At 39.9% G+C, this 16,110-nt stretch overlaps 2 protein-coding genes across 4 annotated transcripts in view; one reads left to right on the top strand and one right to left on the bottom strand.

Moving 5' to 3' along the window:
- The first annotated feature begins 294 nt into the window (after window positions 1-294).
- On the top strand, window positions 295-5,853 carry TRNT1 (tRNA nucleotidyl transferase 1). Of its 2 annotated transcripts, none has more exons than XM_054076808.1 (8): window positions 295-388; window positions 503-618; window positions 2,382-2,575; window positions 3,167-3,305; window positions 3,553-3,679; window positions 3,898-4,091; window positions 4,267-4,517; window positions 5,241-5,853. In XM_054076808.1, the coding sequence occupies exons 2-8, from the start codon at window positions 558-560 to the stop codon at window positions 5,487-5,489; spliced, it is 1,215 nt and encodes a 404-aa protein (XP_053932783.1). In that variant the 5' UTR covers window positions 295-388; window positions 503-557; the 3' UTR covers window positions 5,490-5,853. The 2 variants fall into 2 exon arrangements, with proteins under 2 accessions (XP_053932783.1, XP_053932782.1); XM_054076807.1 differs by having other exon boundaries at window positions 313-388; window positions 471-618.
- Window positions 5,854-5,990: 137 nt separating this feature from the next.
- Window positions 5,991-16,110, bottom strand: part of CRBN (cereblon) — a 29,101-nt gene continuing 18,981 nt past the window's right edge. For both annotated transcript variants that reach the window (XM_054076806.1, XM_054076805.1), the window contains exon 11: window positions 5,991-14,638. In XM_054076806.1, coding sequence (XP_053932781.1) covers window positions 14,455-14,638 — 184 coding nt within the window. In that variant the 3' untranslated portion in view covers window positions 5,991-14,454. The remainder of the gene's footprint in view (window positions 14,639-16,110) is intronic.

Below are 16,110 nucleotides of genomic sequence, written 5' to 3'. Positions count from 1 at the left end.
CCCGCCCGTGGCACGCGGGGTGGAACTCACTGCGTCCAACCCAAACCATACATGATACTATGATCCCCGCCCTCCCCTCTGCCACGCCCCATGTAGGCCACGCCCCTTCACGAGACCCCGCTTCCTCGGGGAGGCCACGCCCCTCTAGGCCACGCCTCTTCTGCGCAACCACCCCGCACCAAAGGCCACGCCCGTTCGCAGCCAGACCACGCCCCCTCCGCAAAGCCACGCCCCTCGACTATCCCTTGTCCATCGAAAACACGCCCCCTATCAACGAACTCCGCCCCCTCACCGCCTTTGGCTTGTGCAGTGGGGCGTGGCCTCTACGTCATCACGCGGCGCCGGCGCGTGGGTGCGAGTGGTGACGGCGGCGCGGGCCGGGTCGCGGGTAGGTGTTGGCGGTGCCCGCGGGGGAACGGGAGGGCTTGTCGGTGGGGCGGCTGACGCGCCGTGTCGTTGTGTCTCTCCAGATGTGGGCTGAGGTGTTGATTCTGCCCCGCAGGGCCGCGCTGCGGCTGCTCCCGGCGCTTCGGCTGCGGCACCGCGCGGCGCGCGCCATGAGGCTCCAGAACCCCCAGTTCGAGGCGCTCTTTACGCCGGGGCTGCGGAGCGTGGCAGGTGAGAGTGGCGGCCGGGAGGGTGGCCTGGGCTCCGAGAGGACCGGCAGCGGCCCTGCAGCCCCTGAAGAGGAGCCGTGGGCGTGGAGGCCCTGCACCTGAACCCCGCACGTGCTGGCCAGCGCCGGCCCTGTTGCAGGGGAGTATAGAATCAGAATAGTTTGGGTTGGAAGGGACCTTAAAGATCATTCAGTTCCAACCCCCTGCCATGGGCAGGGGCACCCCACTAGATCAGGCTGCCCGGGCCCCATCCAACCTGGCCTTGAACACCTCCAGGGATGGGGCAGCCACAACTTCCCTGGGCAACCTGTGCCAGTGTCTCACCACTCTAATTGTGAAGAAATTCTTCCTCGTGTCCAGTCTAAATCTGCCCCTCTCCACTTTGTACCCATTGCCCCTTGTTTTAGCACTACAGACCCTTGTGAACAGTCCCTCCCCAGCTTTCTTGTAGCCTCCTTCAGGTACTGCTCTAAGGTCTCCTCGGAGCCTTCTCTTTTCCAGGCTGAACAACCCCAGTTCTCTGTGCCTGTCCTTGTATGGGAGGTGCTCCAGCCCTCTGATCATCTTTGTAGCTCTCCTCTGGACCCATTCCAACAGTTCCATGTCCTTCTTATATTGAGGTTTCCAGAACTGAGCAGAGAGGGGCTTCTGCGTCCCAGATGCTGGCGGTGGCCATGCTGCCCTGGGGGTGTGTGCTCCCCTCTGCTCCAGCCACTGCAGCTTTAGATTAGATTGACTCCAAGAACAAGGCGGAGCCCGGTGTGTGTCAGCTGTCATGGTGATACAAAGAGTAGTTGCTGTTACAAAAAGTGGAATATTTCTGGCTTAAGCTAAAGCAAAGTTTGGTCTGAGTAACTATGTTCTTTGAGAGTCAGACTGAATGTTCCTCTGATAGCATGTTTTCTTTAAAACTATTTTTCCAGACAGTGTTCATTCTTAGCAGATGATAACGCCTTGTGTTCAGTGTGATCTGTATCAAAAAGATCTGTCTTCTTCTGTAATCGCCTCTGTTTGCAGCCTTTCCCTACTCACATGCAAAGTCAGGCAGAGCTGGAGCCAGCTCCAGATCAGCAAGTTTTGACTGTTGTGAAGTTTCATATTAACATTAAAATTAGACCTTGGAAAATAATAAAATATGCATAAGATTTCTGGGAAAACGTATACATATGTGTGTAAGTGGGAAATATATACTGTAACTAGCTCTTGTGTCGTTGCACAGTATTGACAGAGATCACTCCCTTGTGTCACCCAGGCCTGATAAAGGGTGCTTGCTTTCTGAAACTCCAAAACGAATCTTAGGGAGTTTTATTTCTTGGTCTTTTTGGTATCAATGGGATATTGTTCCTTAAGAAATTTGGGTTCATGGCTCAGGATGCTCTGCCAGAAGCACAGTAAACACTTTTCCCTTGTCTACTAGCTGCTAAAAATGACTCAGAGTTCCCTAGGGTCAATTATCAACTTGTAAATGTTCAGATTGTCAGAAATGACCAGGAAGGTGCCTGTGGGTGCTCAGCTGGATACTGATTATGTGCACTTTGTATAGAGGTGTGAGGTACCTACATACTTGCTTCTTACTGCATACATGATTATGTATTGCCACATCTATGATTTTAATTTGTGAGAAATCATAGAATCATAAAGACTGGAAAAGATCTCTAAGATCATCAAGTCCAACAGCAGCACCACCAGGAGGTAGATTATAGCTGGCAGTGAGCTATGGTCTTTATTTGAAAGAGTGCTTTATGGTTTTCCTTACTTTCACAGAATTATTTGAGAAGAAGAACTATGAGCTGAGAATAGCCGGAGGTGCTGTAAGGGATTTACTAAGTGGAATGACACCACAAGATATAGATTTTGCCACTACAGCTACACCAGCAGAGATGAAGGAAATGTTCACATCTGCTGGTGTTCGTCTGATCAATAACAAAGGAGAAAAACATGGAACCATTACTGCCAGGGTTAGTTTATGTTTTGACTTGGATCTTTTCTAACCGTGGCTGTGGATGTGCAGTATATCTGATAGAAAAATTGGTAGCGTGCTCCTTCTTTGTTGAAGTATCACAGGAAGAGTTTAAATGGAACTCTGTTTTAAAGTACCGAGTGGTGTTTTTATTATTTTTTCTTTGTAAAACTCATTATTTAATTACAATATTTTAATGCATGTTGCCCTGTATAACTTGTTCATGCTGCTGTGTCATCTCTAGGAAAGAGAATGTGGGCCACTCATATGTTTAGATAATGTGGGGAAGTTGTCCCAATGTTTCCTGCTTCTGATTTTCCAAGTCTTGCTTCTTCTACCTTGCTCGTTCCTCTGCCTCTTATTCAGTCTCCTGCAGGAAGATTTCTGCAGGCTATCTGGAAAATGAATAGTGCAAGGATTATTTTCAGGTCTTCGTATGTCTTAATTGTCTGTTCAGTATGCAAACAGGGTAGATGTTGGTTTGCATGCAACCAGCTTGAACACTAACTGTATACAAACATGAGGCTGAAAAACTATACAGTTTCTATTCATGATTGTGTTGACATAACAATATCTGTGGGATTTTCAGCTCCATGAACAGAATTTTGAAATTACTACTCTTAGAATAGATGTTGTCACTGATGGACGACATGCAGAGGTTGAATTCACCACTGACTGGGAAAAGGATGCTGAGAGGAGAGATCTGACTGTCAATTCCATGTTTTTAGGTAAATTATTTCAAAAGCGAATATTTAGATGAAATGACTGCTTTTCAAATTAAGAAGTAAATGCCTGAGTCTCTTTCAGTTTTGTTTGTTTATACTGCTGTCAGCTGAAAGGTCTGTACAAATACATTAGATGATCTGACAAACCAGGTCAAATCACACAACTTATCTTCTGTATTTTCAAATCAGAATATTTAATGTGCCAACCATGTTTATAAATTCATATTCTATTTCTGTTCTTTTTTTTTAGGTTTGGATGGGATGCTTTATGATTTTTTTAATGGATATGAAGACTTGAAAAACAAGAAAATTAGATTTGTAGGAAAGGCAAGTGAGAGAATACAAGAGGATTATTTACGAATCCTAAGATATTTCAGGTACTAGGTTGTGCCTTTCGTAGATAAAGAAATTTAAGTAAGATTGTAGAATATTCAGAAACGTGCAAAAAGAGATAAGTGATGTAAGAGGAGTTGTAATAGCCATGTTAAGTTTCCTCCTGTATTATAAATTAAACTATTTAACACTATTCTCTGAATAGCAGTAATAAATAGAATAATAGTTCTCAGTCTAACATACAGAGGTTTTATTTGGACAGGTTTTATGGAAGAATCGCAGAAAAACCTGGTGATCATGAACCTAGTACACTGCAAGCAATTAAAGAAAATGCCAAAGGTTTGGCTGGAATATCAGGAGAAAGGATTTGGGTGGAACTGAAAAAAATTCTTCTTGGAAACCACGTAAATCACTTGGTTCGGCTTATGTATGAGCTGGGTATTGCACAATACATAGGTAAAGTGAAATGAAGATTGATTTCCTACCCCTCTATCATATATAAATGAAACTGCAGCATGGCAAAGCGAGATAAAACTTGGGTTTACCCAGAAAGATATTTGTTTTCCTTCTGTGTAACATCCACATTTCTTATTAACACTCTCTTGCACCTTTTTTGTCTGTATCCCTTTAGGGCTACCACTTGATGGAAATTTAGAGGAATTTGATAGAGTCACTAGAAATATTCAAAATCTGTGTCCGAAGCCGATGACTGTCCTGACATCATTGTTCAAGGTGAAGGATGATGTCACAAACCTTGACCTGAGACTGAAAATCTCAAAAGAAGAAAAAAATCTTGGCCTTTTTTTAGTGAAGCACCGGCAAGAGTTAACCAAAGCTACGGGTCCAGAACCACTTAGACCGTATCAGGACTTCATAATGGATGTAAGTGTATATCATATTGCTTTATTTTATTCTTCACAGTGAACTTTGAGTTGCAAGTATTACAGAGTAGCAGTTTGTTTGTTGGTCCTAGGCAAATTTTTGCCAGAGTTTTAAAGATTAGGATATTTCCAGTCGAAAGATGGCATGTACTTAGAAAAAGTATTAGGCAGATTTGGATTGCTCCCTGTGTAATATCATCACAGTAACTGAAGGAATATTATTATTGATACCAGTTTCGGTTAACCAAGGTAGGGTTTGTTCGCTTCTTTGGTCCCTTCTCCAGTGGATAAACAGAAATTAACAAGAGCTATTCTAAATGTCCTGTCATGTCTCTGCAACATAGAAATCTTGATGTAAAAAGATTCTTTTCCTTTAGTAGATTTTAGTTTTGCAAGAGGATAAGTAGCACACATTTCTACTTGGGTTCAAAAGCTTTTTTCTTTACCATCCAAAATACAGAAGCTTTACTTTTATTTCCAAGAAATTATTTAAAATAAACACAACACCACCATATTTTTAGTGGTTCTGAGCATTTGTATTCTGTAGCAATTTTTAGACTGGCTATAAAAGCCTTTCAGCCAGGCTGAAAAATATCACATTCAGTCATCTGAAACAGAAGTTTACTGTGTACATACCCATGTTGTCATGCAAATAGTGCAATATTGAGCAATTTGAGCTGTTTTCTACTGTTTTGTAGTAAATCTCTTCTTTTTTTACTTTTAGTCTAGGGAAGCCAATACGAATTCCAAGATCTGTGAGCTTCTAAAATACCAAGGAGAAGAACAACTTTTACGAGAAATGCAGGAGTGGACTGTTCCTTCTTTTCCAGTTAGTGGCCATGACTTAAGAAAAATGGGTGTGTCATCTGGAAAAGAAATTGGAGCAGCATTACAGCAGTTAAGGGATGAGTGGAAGAAAAGTGGATACCACATGGATAAAGAAGAACTATTAAGTTGCCTGAAGAAGTTGTAAGATTGAGTAACAGTGGACAACTATTTGTGCCCTGTATTAATTGTAACTGAGATACCAGTAAATACTTGATCAGTGTTGTTGCAGCTGATATAACATTTGTCATATTTAAGATATTCTGACAGCACGGTTCTGTTGTTAATTTGTAATTCCTACAAGGAGAGGTTTAATTTTGTAGTAATGTAAAACATTATTTGCTAAATTCTACATTCTCTACCTCTTTTTGTTATTCTTTAATGGTAGATATTCTTTATCTTTGCTCTGGGGCATTAGGGTTTTTTTTTTTCTCACTGACTTTTCTACATCTGAAAAAAAAAATAACCCTAAACCCCTAGAAGGGTGTTTGTATCCTCTAGATAAAATCACAGGTGAGTTTTGTGCCTAGAAGAGTGACAAGGTGTCTGGAATAATGAGCTCTAACTTTTTGTAGTTAAAGCTAAATAACATACTGAAATACTCCAGCAGTTCCTAGTCTTACTATGAAAAACAAGTCTGCGTTTTATGAAGTTTTATTTTCCATAATTCCAGAATCAGCTTTAGTTTAAAAGGATGACTTAGCTGAGTCAATATTGTGAATTACTCTCTTCAGTAGTTTTTCTGTCCCTTGTTTATCCCCGAGTAACTAAATCCATAAAAAGTGGCAGAGGTTCCATGGTATCTTTTCAACTTCATGTGTGAAACATGCTATTAATGTTAATAGTGGACGGGAAGGGAGATCCAGCTTCCCTGCCTTTCTACCTGCTGTATCCAGTAGTTGACTTCTGCTTTAGTTCCCTTTCCATTCCCAGCGAGATGCAGGTGGAATTCAGGCAGTGATGTCAGTGAGCCTGAGCTATGACCTGTAGACAAACTCTCTTGAGAAAGTGCCAGTACCTTCACTATTTCTCCCCACACCTTTTCCTGTAACTCGCAGCTGTGAGACACAGAGGTATTCACCTCCTCTCTCATTTACAGGCATTCTGTTTAACTCAATAGGATAATTTTGGGAAGAAATCTTAACATTCCTATTCTTATCATACCATGATCTTCCCTCTGTTGCTTCTATGTTAGTTATCCTACTTTTCTACTGACTGAACACATCCACATTAAAAATGTAGTCTGAATTCAATTCAAAAGGAGATTTTAAATAATTTAATGAAGAAATATATTGATGATAACAATTCAGAAAATAGGAGAAGGAGGTTGACTACTAGTTAAAGCTGAGGAGGGGAAGGAAAACTAGACAAGGAGAGAGTTGTTCACATGTAGTACCTGATAACTCATCATGGGTTAATGAAGAATTCCTAGCCACCAAGTAATGCTGTGGAATTCGGGTTTTATGAAGCAATGCTGCTTCTGGCTGGCCTCAACGAATGTGGATTTGCATGCCTGTTTTTTTTGGTGTGCTTTAAAAAAAAACCCAAAAAACTAGCTCAAACTGAGAGCTTCTCTGTGTATGTAAATGCTATTGCAGGTTTAAGTTTTCCTACAAAACCATGGTAACTAATAAAGGCCTTTGAATTTAATTTTCCTCTGATATCATCTTGCAACACTAGATGGCAGGAATACCAGAGCAGTGCTTCAAAAAAAATCAGAGTTTTATGCTTTCCTATAGTTAACCTTCCAGCTGCTTTTTTTTTTTTTTTTCCTAGGAAGTCAGTTACTTTAAATAAATTATTCTGAAGGTACTTAGGAACTTCAGGAAGACAGCAGGGAAGAAAAGAAGTGCTGGTTTTCTCTTAACAATGTAAAACTGATAAGACATGATTTTTTTTTATTTAATTATGTAATTAAATTAAAGGCTCCTTATGCAATTTATTGAACTACTGAAATCTTGGGAGGGAGACAAGTAATAAAATTTAGCACTGTAGTAGACTCTTGTAAAGAACATAAAACTGCATCATTTAAGGCAGCTTCTGTGGAGATGAAAAATATTAGTAACTATATGTTATCTAAAATTGCAGTCAGGGTCAGACTCTGCTTGGAGGTAGGATTTTTAAGGACCCAAGCTTGAACCCTTTACAATCTCCAGTGCCTGTGAAAAAAACCAGCAGAAACAGATTATTCTGGAAGTATCGTAATTAAACAGTCCTGCTTTGAATTCAGGGTAGTTAGCACAGTTAATAATCAAATAGCTCGTTTGAAAACTGTGGTCCACTTGAGGTTTCCAGTTGGTCTATCCAGCATCTCTGTTTTATTATATTTCAAAGACATTAAATCCTATTAAAAATGAACCTGCATAAAATCAAAACAATATCTTATTTTAAGCAAGCTTGCTTGTCCTTGGGGGGTGGACGGACATATCCCAAAAATTTGCAAGAATAATGAAATAAGCTCTTTCCTGGGGGTGAATTTCTTTGAATTGTAAGTGCCAGGACAGACCCGCCGTCACCGTGCAGAGTGAAGCACCCATGGGAGCCCAGAGCCCTTGTGTACTGGGGGGAGGGTTTGAGGCACGGTCCCCCCTGTGCCTGACGGTGCTCATCACCACCCGAGGAGGGAACTGCCTGTGAAGGGCAAAATGGTAAATAATACAAACTGCCTTCCCTCGCAGATGGCTTCTGAGGATTAATGAAGGTTTTTACCATTCTCTCAAGATGTAATGATCTGTAAAAATGATTAAAAGGCCAGATTGGCTTGGATGCATTTTAAGGGGAGAGGGCATGGCTAATTCTCCCTGCAGAGCCCATAAACCTCGGGGCTGAAGCAAAGAGAGGAGAAAAATAACTGCAAGTGCTCCGAGACTTCCACACTGCGTGGAGGGAGGCAGGAGAGTACAACAGCCCTTCAGGAGGACACAGGCTGCGCTGCGCAGGGCAGTGCCAGAGCATCTCTCTTGCCTCCAACATGCTCCCACTGCGCTGCCTTACTGGCCTTTGCTGGGAATGTGATATTTTTTTTTTTAAATACAGGGTCATACACAGAGTGTGCGCGTGCACATGCGCACACACATACACTACCCAGCTATGGCTTCTAAACTTTATATCTTATATACATAATATTTATGCAGTGTAATAAAAAATATATTTACACATAGAAATATGATCTATATATGGCTCCTAAACTTAGATATTAAAATAAATACTAATTTAGATATATAATAAATATATATATTACATACCCTCCACTGTATGCACACATATATATGATGTAGTTACCTATTTATAGCTCCTAAACTTTCTATATATATTTACAAAAATCTTAGAACCAATAAACAGACAGATAGATAGATACATTATGTATATATGTGTGTATGTGTCTGTGTATAATAAAAAAAATATACACACAGATATATCGTTTCTATCATCCCCTGTGCAACACACACACAGACAGACAGACACAGACAGACACAGCAGAGCAGGTTCACAACCAGAAACAGCAGCAGCAGGCACAGGAACTGTTCTTTTAACTTCCTAAACATATATGCCTTCCCTAGGAGTGCCCTCAGGTTAAGGAAGTCATGTAACATGCTTCTAATTCAGAGCCTTTATAATTTCTCCGTGGATTCAATAGAACTGGGACAGTCTTCAGGTATCCAGGGCTTTCGTTGAGGCGGGTGACCTTTCTTATAAGCTTTGACAAATCCTACAGAATACCACAAAGCGTGACTGGCTGTGGTATAGTAGTTCTTTTTCCTCCCTTATAAAGCTGTTTCCAGTTCCAGTGGGACAGTAATGATTACGTTACCTTGGCAGAATGTTAGTAGTGAAGAGACTTAACAGTGTCCTTCATTATCAGGCTGGGCAAGAGGACAAGGTTTTAAAGCTTTGACATTTTAGATAATTTCTTTATAATATGGTAACACAATAGCACTTTAAGAGTCTGAAATTCAATTCAGCATGCTCCACTACCTGCATATCGTCTAAACTACCCATCCTATAGCCTCATTTAGGCAGTGTAGCACTAGACAAAGCTCTATGGAACGCAAGAGCAGGCAGGGAAGCTGTCCTCTGTCTCTTTCCCACAGCACTTACCTGTGGCTTTGTGAGCAGTGACGTGGCGATGCCCATCATGAACTCTGTGCTCTGGTCACAAAAGTCCTTATGATTTTGTATAATGCTTAGGGAAAAAAAACCCCAAAAAACAACAAAATAAAACCTGCAAGACTTAATTCGTGCTATCCAAACATTTGTTAGGGGGAACATCATCACATAGCAGTTCAAGCTCTCAGAAGAGAAAACAGGTCTTGAAATACAGAGGAACGAGAAAGCTTATACAATGCTGCAGAGCTTCTCTGAATGCTAAAAATTCTGTACCAGGAAAAAAAGTCCTCCATCAACAGTGCAGTCTGCATGGAAAAGAGCATCTGCAAATGGGGCAGGTACCTGGGAAATCCCTGTGAGGCTTCATCAGGAAAGGCCAATGCCAATACACCACTTCACATGTATTTGCTTTGAAAATATTCAGAAAAATGGGGATTTTACTCAAAGATTAAATCACTTTTAAATTGCTTAGCAAGTCAACTAAGAACTGCTTGGCAGCAGGCAGGTGCACTTTCATGCTCATCTGCATAATGACCATGAGATAGGTGTGTTGCTATCATCCCTTCCCGTAACACCTCTGGGAGAGCGGTATTAAACACTGCTTCTGAACATACTCTCACCACCCTCTGCGAGATCAAATAGGTGACATGGTCTCAGCTATGAAGTAGCAAAGACATTTCGAAAACCATCACATAAGAAAAAATGAAAAAGTTGGCTGTTGTGTTTTGAGCCCCAAAGCAGCATTAAGCCCATTACATAAACAAAATTTAAACCTCTAACAGTAAATTACATTTTGGCACCATGAGTTAAGCTAAAGCAGTGTCTTTGCATTTCCTTGACAATCTAGTTCAGAGAACTTTAATTGATGAATAAACCAGATTACTAGGATACGTTTCCAGTATTGCTGGTTGAACCATTACAGGAGACTCCTGCAAGAGCTGTCAGCTCTTGGATAAAACCTGTAAACTTAAACTTCCCTTCTTTCCTGATTAAATTGTCCTCCCTTACCATTAGGATGATGTGTAAAGTAACAGGCTTGGGGGAAGTTTAGGTTTCAGCCCACGTTTATGCAGCCTGTTTTTTTTCCACCAGCGCCTCTTGGTTCCCCTCCCTGCCAGCCATCCCAGCACCTGCTGCTTCGCCAACTCAGCTCTTCTCTCCCTCCTTCCCTCAGGATGGATGCTTTTGCTGAGCCTGTCTGCAAAGCCTCCGACTAGTTTTCCTCAGTGGCTCCAGCTTCATCTTCTCCATATTTCCATTACCTAATGCCCTCATATATTTACCTATTAATTTCTTTTTGCAGGAGAAACTGGAGATAAAGGGGATCCTGGAAAAAAAAAACATCAGCGGTTTTATACTTTGGGAAGTTAATACAGAGAAAATAAACTGGAACTAAAGCTAAGAATTACTCAGGTGGATTAAGGCAAGAAAGTGCACAGATGAGAGAAAGAGAGCTTGAGATGAAGGGCTTATTGTTTCATTTTGATTATTAATTGGAATGACATCCTCTGCTCCCTCTGTGTAATTTCTTACCTTCTCTGTGCTTTGCCAGCCAAGCCTGCACCTTCTGTAAAGCTGAAACTCTTTTGGCACACGTATGACTTTTTGAAGTTAACCAGTTTAAAAGCACAACGTAAAACCAAACATTTCCTTTCTTCCCATCCCAGTAATCAGCAAGAAAGATCAGTTTTGAAACAAATTGAATTTTATTCTTTGCAAATGTTTGCAAGCAACAAGATTTTTCTGAAAAGTCTCAAAAGGCAGAGAGAAGAAGAGTTAAAGCGGAGAATGTGCTACCCTTTCTGCAGCTTTTACAAAGCAATTAAACAAAGGGGAAAAAACAATGAAAGGAACAAAATGAATTGCAGCACATACAAAAATAGCATTATTAAAAAACCAAACAGTGGACTATTTTAACATGGTTTAGATCAAGTGTGCCAAGTGTCCTATGTGATTCTACCTATTCATTAAAACTAAACTAAAATATATGAAAACTTGCTATATTACAGGCTTTGATTGTATGACACTTCTATGCTATTGCAACAACAGCTTGAAAATGAGCAATTCTATGCCACATGGACTCCAACCCAGCTGCGATCTGCTGCTGTGCAAAGCAGTCCCTCTTCCATCCCCACAAGACGTCTGCTCGTCAGACCTGACACAGATGTGGCTGCACAACCAAGACACCAATGCCATGACTGCCCAACTCCTAGATCTCACATCAGAAGGACAGGGATTATGATGGGAGAGAAGAGAAAAACGACCCCTTTTGGCAGCTGCCAGCAAGATTAATTAACTCATGAAGGCACATGCCAACCCATAAATGTAGTAAATATAGGAAATAATTGTAAAATGTGATGTCCTTTACATTTAGCTCTCAAAACCTTACGAAGTCCATATTTGCCAGTAACAATTTTCAACAACCCTAACCTAAAAGTTTCTCTCCAAAAATGAGAAAAGCAGCATAGAAAATATTAACCAATGCCCAGAACCCTCCACGACTCCACATCTACCCTCTCAGTCACATGCTGTACATTTTGAGCATTCATACACTTAGTGTATGAATAGCTACATTTAGCGTAGCACTAAAATGGCCACTTTCACCATGGCAGGATTCATCATCTCTGCAGATACCTGAATCACACTTGTTTTCAACCTGGAAAGCATCAGGGACTTTGAAATGGCAAACATTACACAGAAGGTTAGACAGCTGGAACAGCATCATAAACAATAAAATTAAATTAGTGCTAAATTTAGTCCTGACTTATCTCACTTGATTCTATCAGTTTACATTTGACTAGATACACACACAATACCAAAAATGTCTATATGTTATTCAAACATTGCCAAAATGCTGCCATTTTTAGTTGATGCAATCCAAAAGACTCTGCCAAACCCCCAAAGAGCTTATGAAGTTCAATAATAGCTAGGAAAACAATGACTTTGAAAAACTCATTCATCATACCCTCAGTGAATACTTGAATGGCAGCAGAAGGTACTTTAAAGATCCTCAAGCTTCTTGCCACCCACAAGCCCTACAGAGGGTAATGGGAACAACAGATATTGGGTATCTTTGAGGGAGAAAATAAACCAGGCCTACAGCTAAGCCATGTGCATGTCTTAGCGCACACACCTGCGTGTTGTGTGTGCATCTCTGTCCATGTGCAGGGTGTGAGGGGAAAGCTAAGCATGATGTCAGTGGCTATCAAAGTACAAACATTTCACAGTCTCACTCTCACACTAGTGCTTACCATTTCAGTCTTTTGGAAGCTTATCATAGAAATCAAAATACAGAATGTTTTCTCGAAGAAAATGAACCATCATTCACCCTCTACTTGTTCAGAATTATATTCAAAGAAGTATTGCTTTTCACAGTTCACTAGCAAGTCAGAGCACTGCACACAAAATTAAATACAGTATTAAACATGTCTATGGAGAGAACAAAAGTTATCACAGAAGCACAGAGGTAGAAGGCTTCAGAGAACTAAACCTGAGTTACAGAATCATCAGTTTCTACACACCTAGTATTATAAACTACCCTAACAGCCTTGCAACATCTTGCATCTTTTCACATCTGGGTATTTTTTCCACTACACTGTAGCAGGTGCCACCCTACCACTTAAATCGGCTACTTGCCTTGTATAGAGGTCTGACTTGGCCTTCCACTGACATAATCTGTCCATGCTGCCTAAGTTTGATGTAGGGCCATGACTGAGAATGAGCAAGTAGTGGCTGATGTCTTAAATCTTAAGTAGTTCTGTGTCATATTTAACAATGCAGTTCTCAAAGATTTTCTGTGAAGAATATACAGAGTGAATGATACAGCTTCAAAAGGAAAAAAAAAGTATGTACACATAACACACTGAAGAAACTGTCAGTTTCGATCACCAAAGTGCATCGAAAAAAATCCTAATAAATCAGTGGCAAAATTAAAAAAAAGCACACTGCCTTTTACTTCTGTTTCATACGGGAACTTGCTCTTTTCTAAGGTAAGGGTGAAAAAGTGAAATTTTACTTTATGATATGAAAAAGTAAGAGAAAAAAATAAAAAGGTGTTGCCTACTTCTTGTCAAAATAAATTCAACCCAAAAAATTGCCATAATTATGTATTTAGAGAGTACTTCACAAAACCCTGGACACAGATGCTGGTAAATAACTAATCTTCACAGAAATAATTTTGAAAAGTAACTCTAAGCACATTCAACAGTAAACGACAATGTAGTTTACGTTCTGAAACTTACCTGTGTATTTTGTATAAACAGTTTAAAATCTAAGACTTCTAAAGTCAAAGGGACTAAAATATATCAGACAACTTGTACGGACTGAATACTTCACAGAGGTTCATTTCCAAGGGCATTTTGTAACACAATTGTTCTTGCTGCAGGCAGTAGGAAGCTCTTGCTTTTTTTTGCCAGTTACAGCACTGCTACTGACATTACCAAGGCAGTATGAGCCAGAAGAGATAGATATTCAGCCAATACCTGGGAAACAGCACAAGCATAAAATCTGAAGTATTCCGCATAGTTAGAAACAGGGACTATCAGCAAAACCACTTTTAAGTATGTTATGGAAAACACTCCGCAGCAAGTAACTAATATCTACAATCATACATATATCAAATAAATTATTCTTTGTTTGTAATTTCAGCCTCCCACCCCCCACTTTCTTTCATTGCAAGTCGACAGCAGTAAACATTTTCTGAAATTATACAAGGAAGGAGAATGTCCAGTCTCAAGTCTGCCCAGATGGATCAGATTGATTTCTTGGAGTCTCACGCCACCTCCTCTCCCCAGTTGTTATCTTAGACACTCAACCTTCAGTTCTCCCTATGTCCGAAATAACAATAATATCCCAAATGTAGTGAGTCTGCTTGTTTGGTTGTTTTTTGTGTGTAGGTGTGGCTTCCTGGGTGTCTTTAAGTTTAAGTAAGCATCAGAAGCAGAACTGAGCAAATGCATTTAAGAGGCAGACTTACTGCCCTTTCATCTCCAACGCAGGTTACTAGTTTACAGGCAGAGTAACGGTGATCTGTCATGGCTTGAGTCATCCTCTGTTTCTGGAATACGAGGCAGGAGTGCAGATCGTGTCAATCCCCAGAATTTTTGAGGTGACATATCCTTTTTGGTAGCTGTGAACTTCCACCCCATATGGCTCCCACAGATTCTACACTGGGCTATAGTCCAGGCATACCTACCAAAACAAAAAAGGTTGATGTTAACATGTAAGGAAAAGACATTTTAGAAATACAGGAATACAGCGCATTCATCAAGTAAGAAGGGAATACTAGTCTCAAGCGAGATTTTCAAAGAATCTTTGGGAACCAAGGTGCCCAGCTCCCAAGTAAAACCCTGCACAACTTAAAAAAGAATAAAAATTAAAAAAAAACAATATCAGCCTTCAAATGGAGAAAGAAATCAACGCATTTTATTAACACAACATTTCAACAGTATGATGAAATGCTGTGTGCGATAAAGAATAGTCAGAAAATGGTTGTCAGAGAGTAAGCGACTTAATGGAAATAAAAGTGATTTTTGCAGTGTTCCTAGATTAACAAGGAGATGCACTTTCCAGAGCAACAGAGCTTTTCTTTAACAGTCTTTAAAGGCAGTAAATGAATATTTCAAACTCCTCGTAAGAGGAGAGATAATTAACTCCAGATATTATAAGCCACAATTTTTCTTCAGGGAGTCTTAAAGCGTGCATGTCTTGTGACAGATAGAGCACATGCCCTCTCAAGTCATTAATATTACATGATAATCTTGAAACACCCCTGCCATGATCAACACAAGAAAGTGGAAGAGTAAACGTGTGCATGCGTTAGTCAAGAACCTTGGACTGGCCACAGATACAGCAACATACTATTTTATGCTGCTTTCCAAACAAACACAACAGCCAAAGGGACAGAAGGATATCTGACACTATAGTATAGAAAGGACCACACCGGAAAGTGATTCTGTGAGAATACATTTAAAGAATATTTTTGTGAAAATGGAATTCAGACAGTTTGACATTTCAGCTATTTTAATTTAAGAGTTAAATATTCAAAATTTTGAATGAGCGCCTGATGCATGCTTCTCTAGCCACAAAAATTAAATATAAGCTGCCAGAGAGAACATTTTGATGCAAGACCCTTCATTATTAGGCAGACTTTAACATCTTGAAAGTTAATTCTCCTACTCTTTCAGACAGTAAGACTAATTAACCCCCTCCCCCAAATAAATCAAAGGTAACCAGATTATGATGTTACTAATTTTTAAATTAATGTAACATTTACTCAGTTTCTAGATTTTTTAAAAAAGTATCTCAGAATAACCGCATTTATATATTCCGTTTTCCATCTGCACTTTATTTACTTTATGATCAAAAAAAAAAAAAAAAGCTGGATGGAAACAGCAGCTACAATATTAGTTGTGGCTTCTAAAAAATTATACACAAAGAAACTCGCAGTTAGTATCTTGCTTATAGCTCTCATATACCAAATTGTTTTAAAACCTTAACATTTACACATTAAAAAAAAAGAGAAGAGTAATTCTGAAAACATTCTACCTGCATTTTCCATTTTATTCTGTATTTTGAAAAAGTCTAAATTTACTTTCCTATTTTTTTTACAAGTGAAAATGATATATGTTTCAAAAATTCTGTATTTAATATTCCACTGCCAC

Source organism: Cuculus canorus, chromosome 11 (assembly GCF_017976375.1).
Source record: "Cuculus canorus isolate bCucCan1 chromosome 11, bCucCan1.pri, whole genome shotgun sequence".
Lineage (NCBI taxonomy): Eukaryota > Metazoa > Chordata > Aves > Cuculiformes > Cuculidae > Cuculus > Cuculus canorus.
The sequence above is the reverse complement of the archived record's forward strand: the minus strand, read 5'-3'. Positions and strand labels throughout refer to the sequence as shown.

What these genes read in the sequence shown, in the direction of transcription:
- TRNT1 (XM_054076807.1), top strand. Translation starts at nt 471, where the DNA reads ATGTGGGCTGAGGTGTTGATTCTGCCCCGCAGGGCCGCGCTGCGGCTG. An exon ending in TGTCAATTCCATGTTTTTAG is followed by an intron (nt 3,306 to 3,552) that starts GTAAATTATTTC and finishes CTTTTTTTTTAG; the next exon opens with GTTTGGATGGGATGCTTTAT. An exon ending in ATCAGGACTTCATAATGGAT is followed by an intron (nt 4,518 to 5,240) that starts GTAAGTGTATAT and finishes TTTTACTTTTAG; the next exon opens with TCTAGGGAAGCCAATACGAA.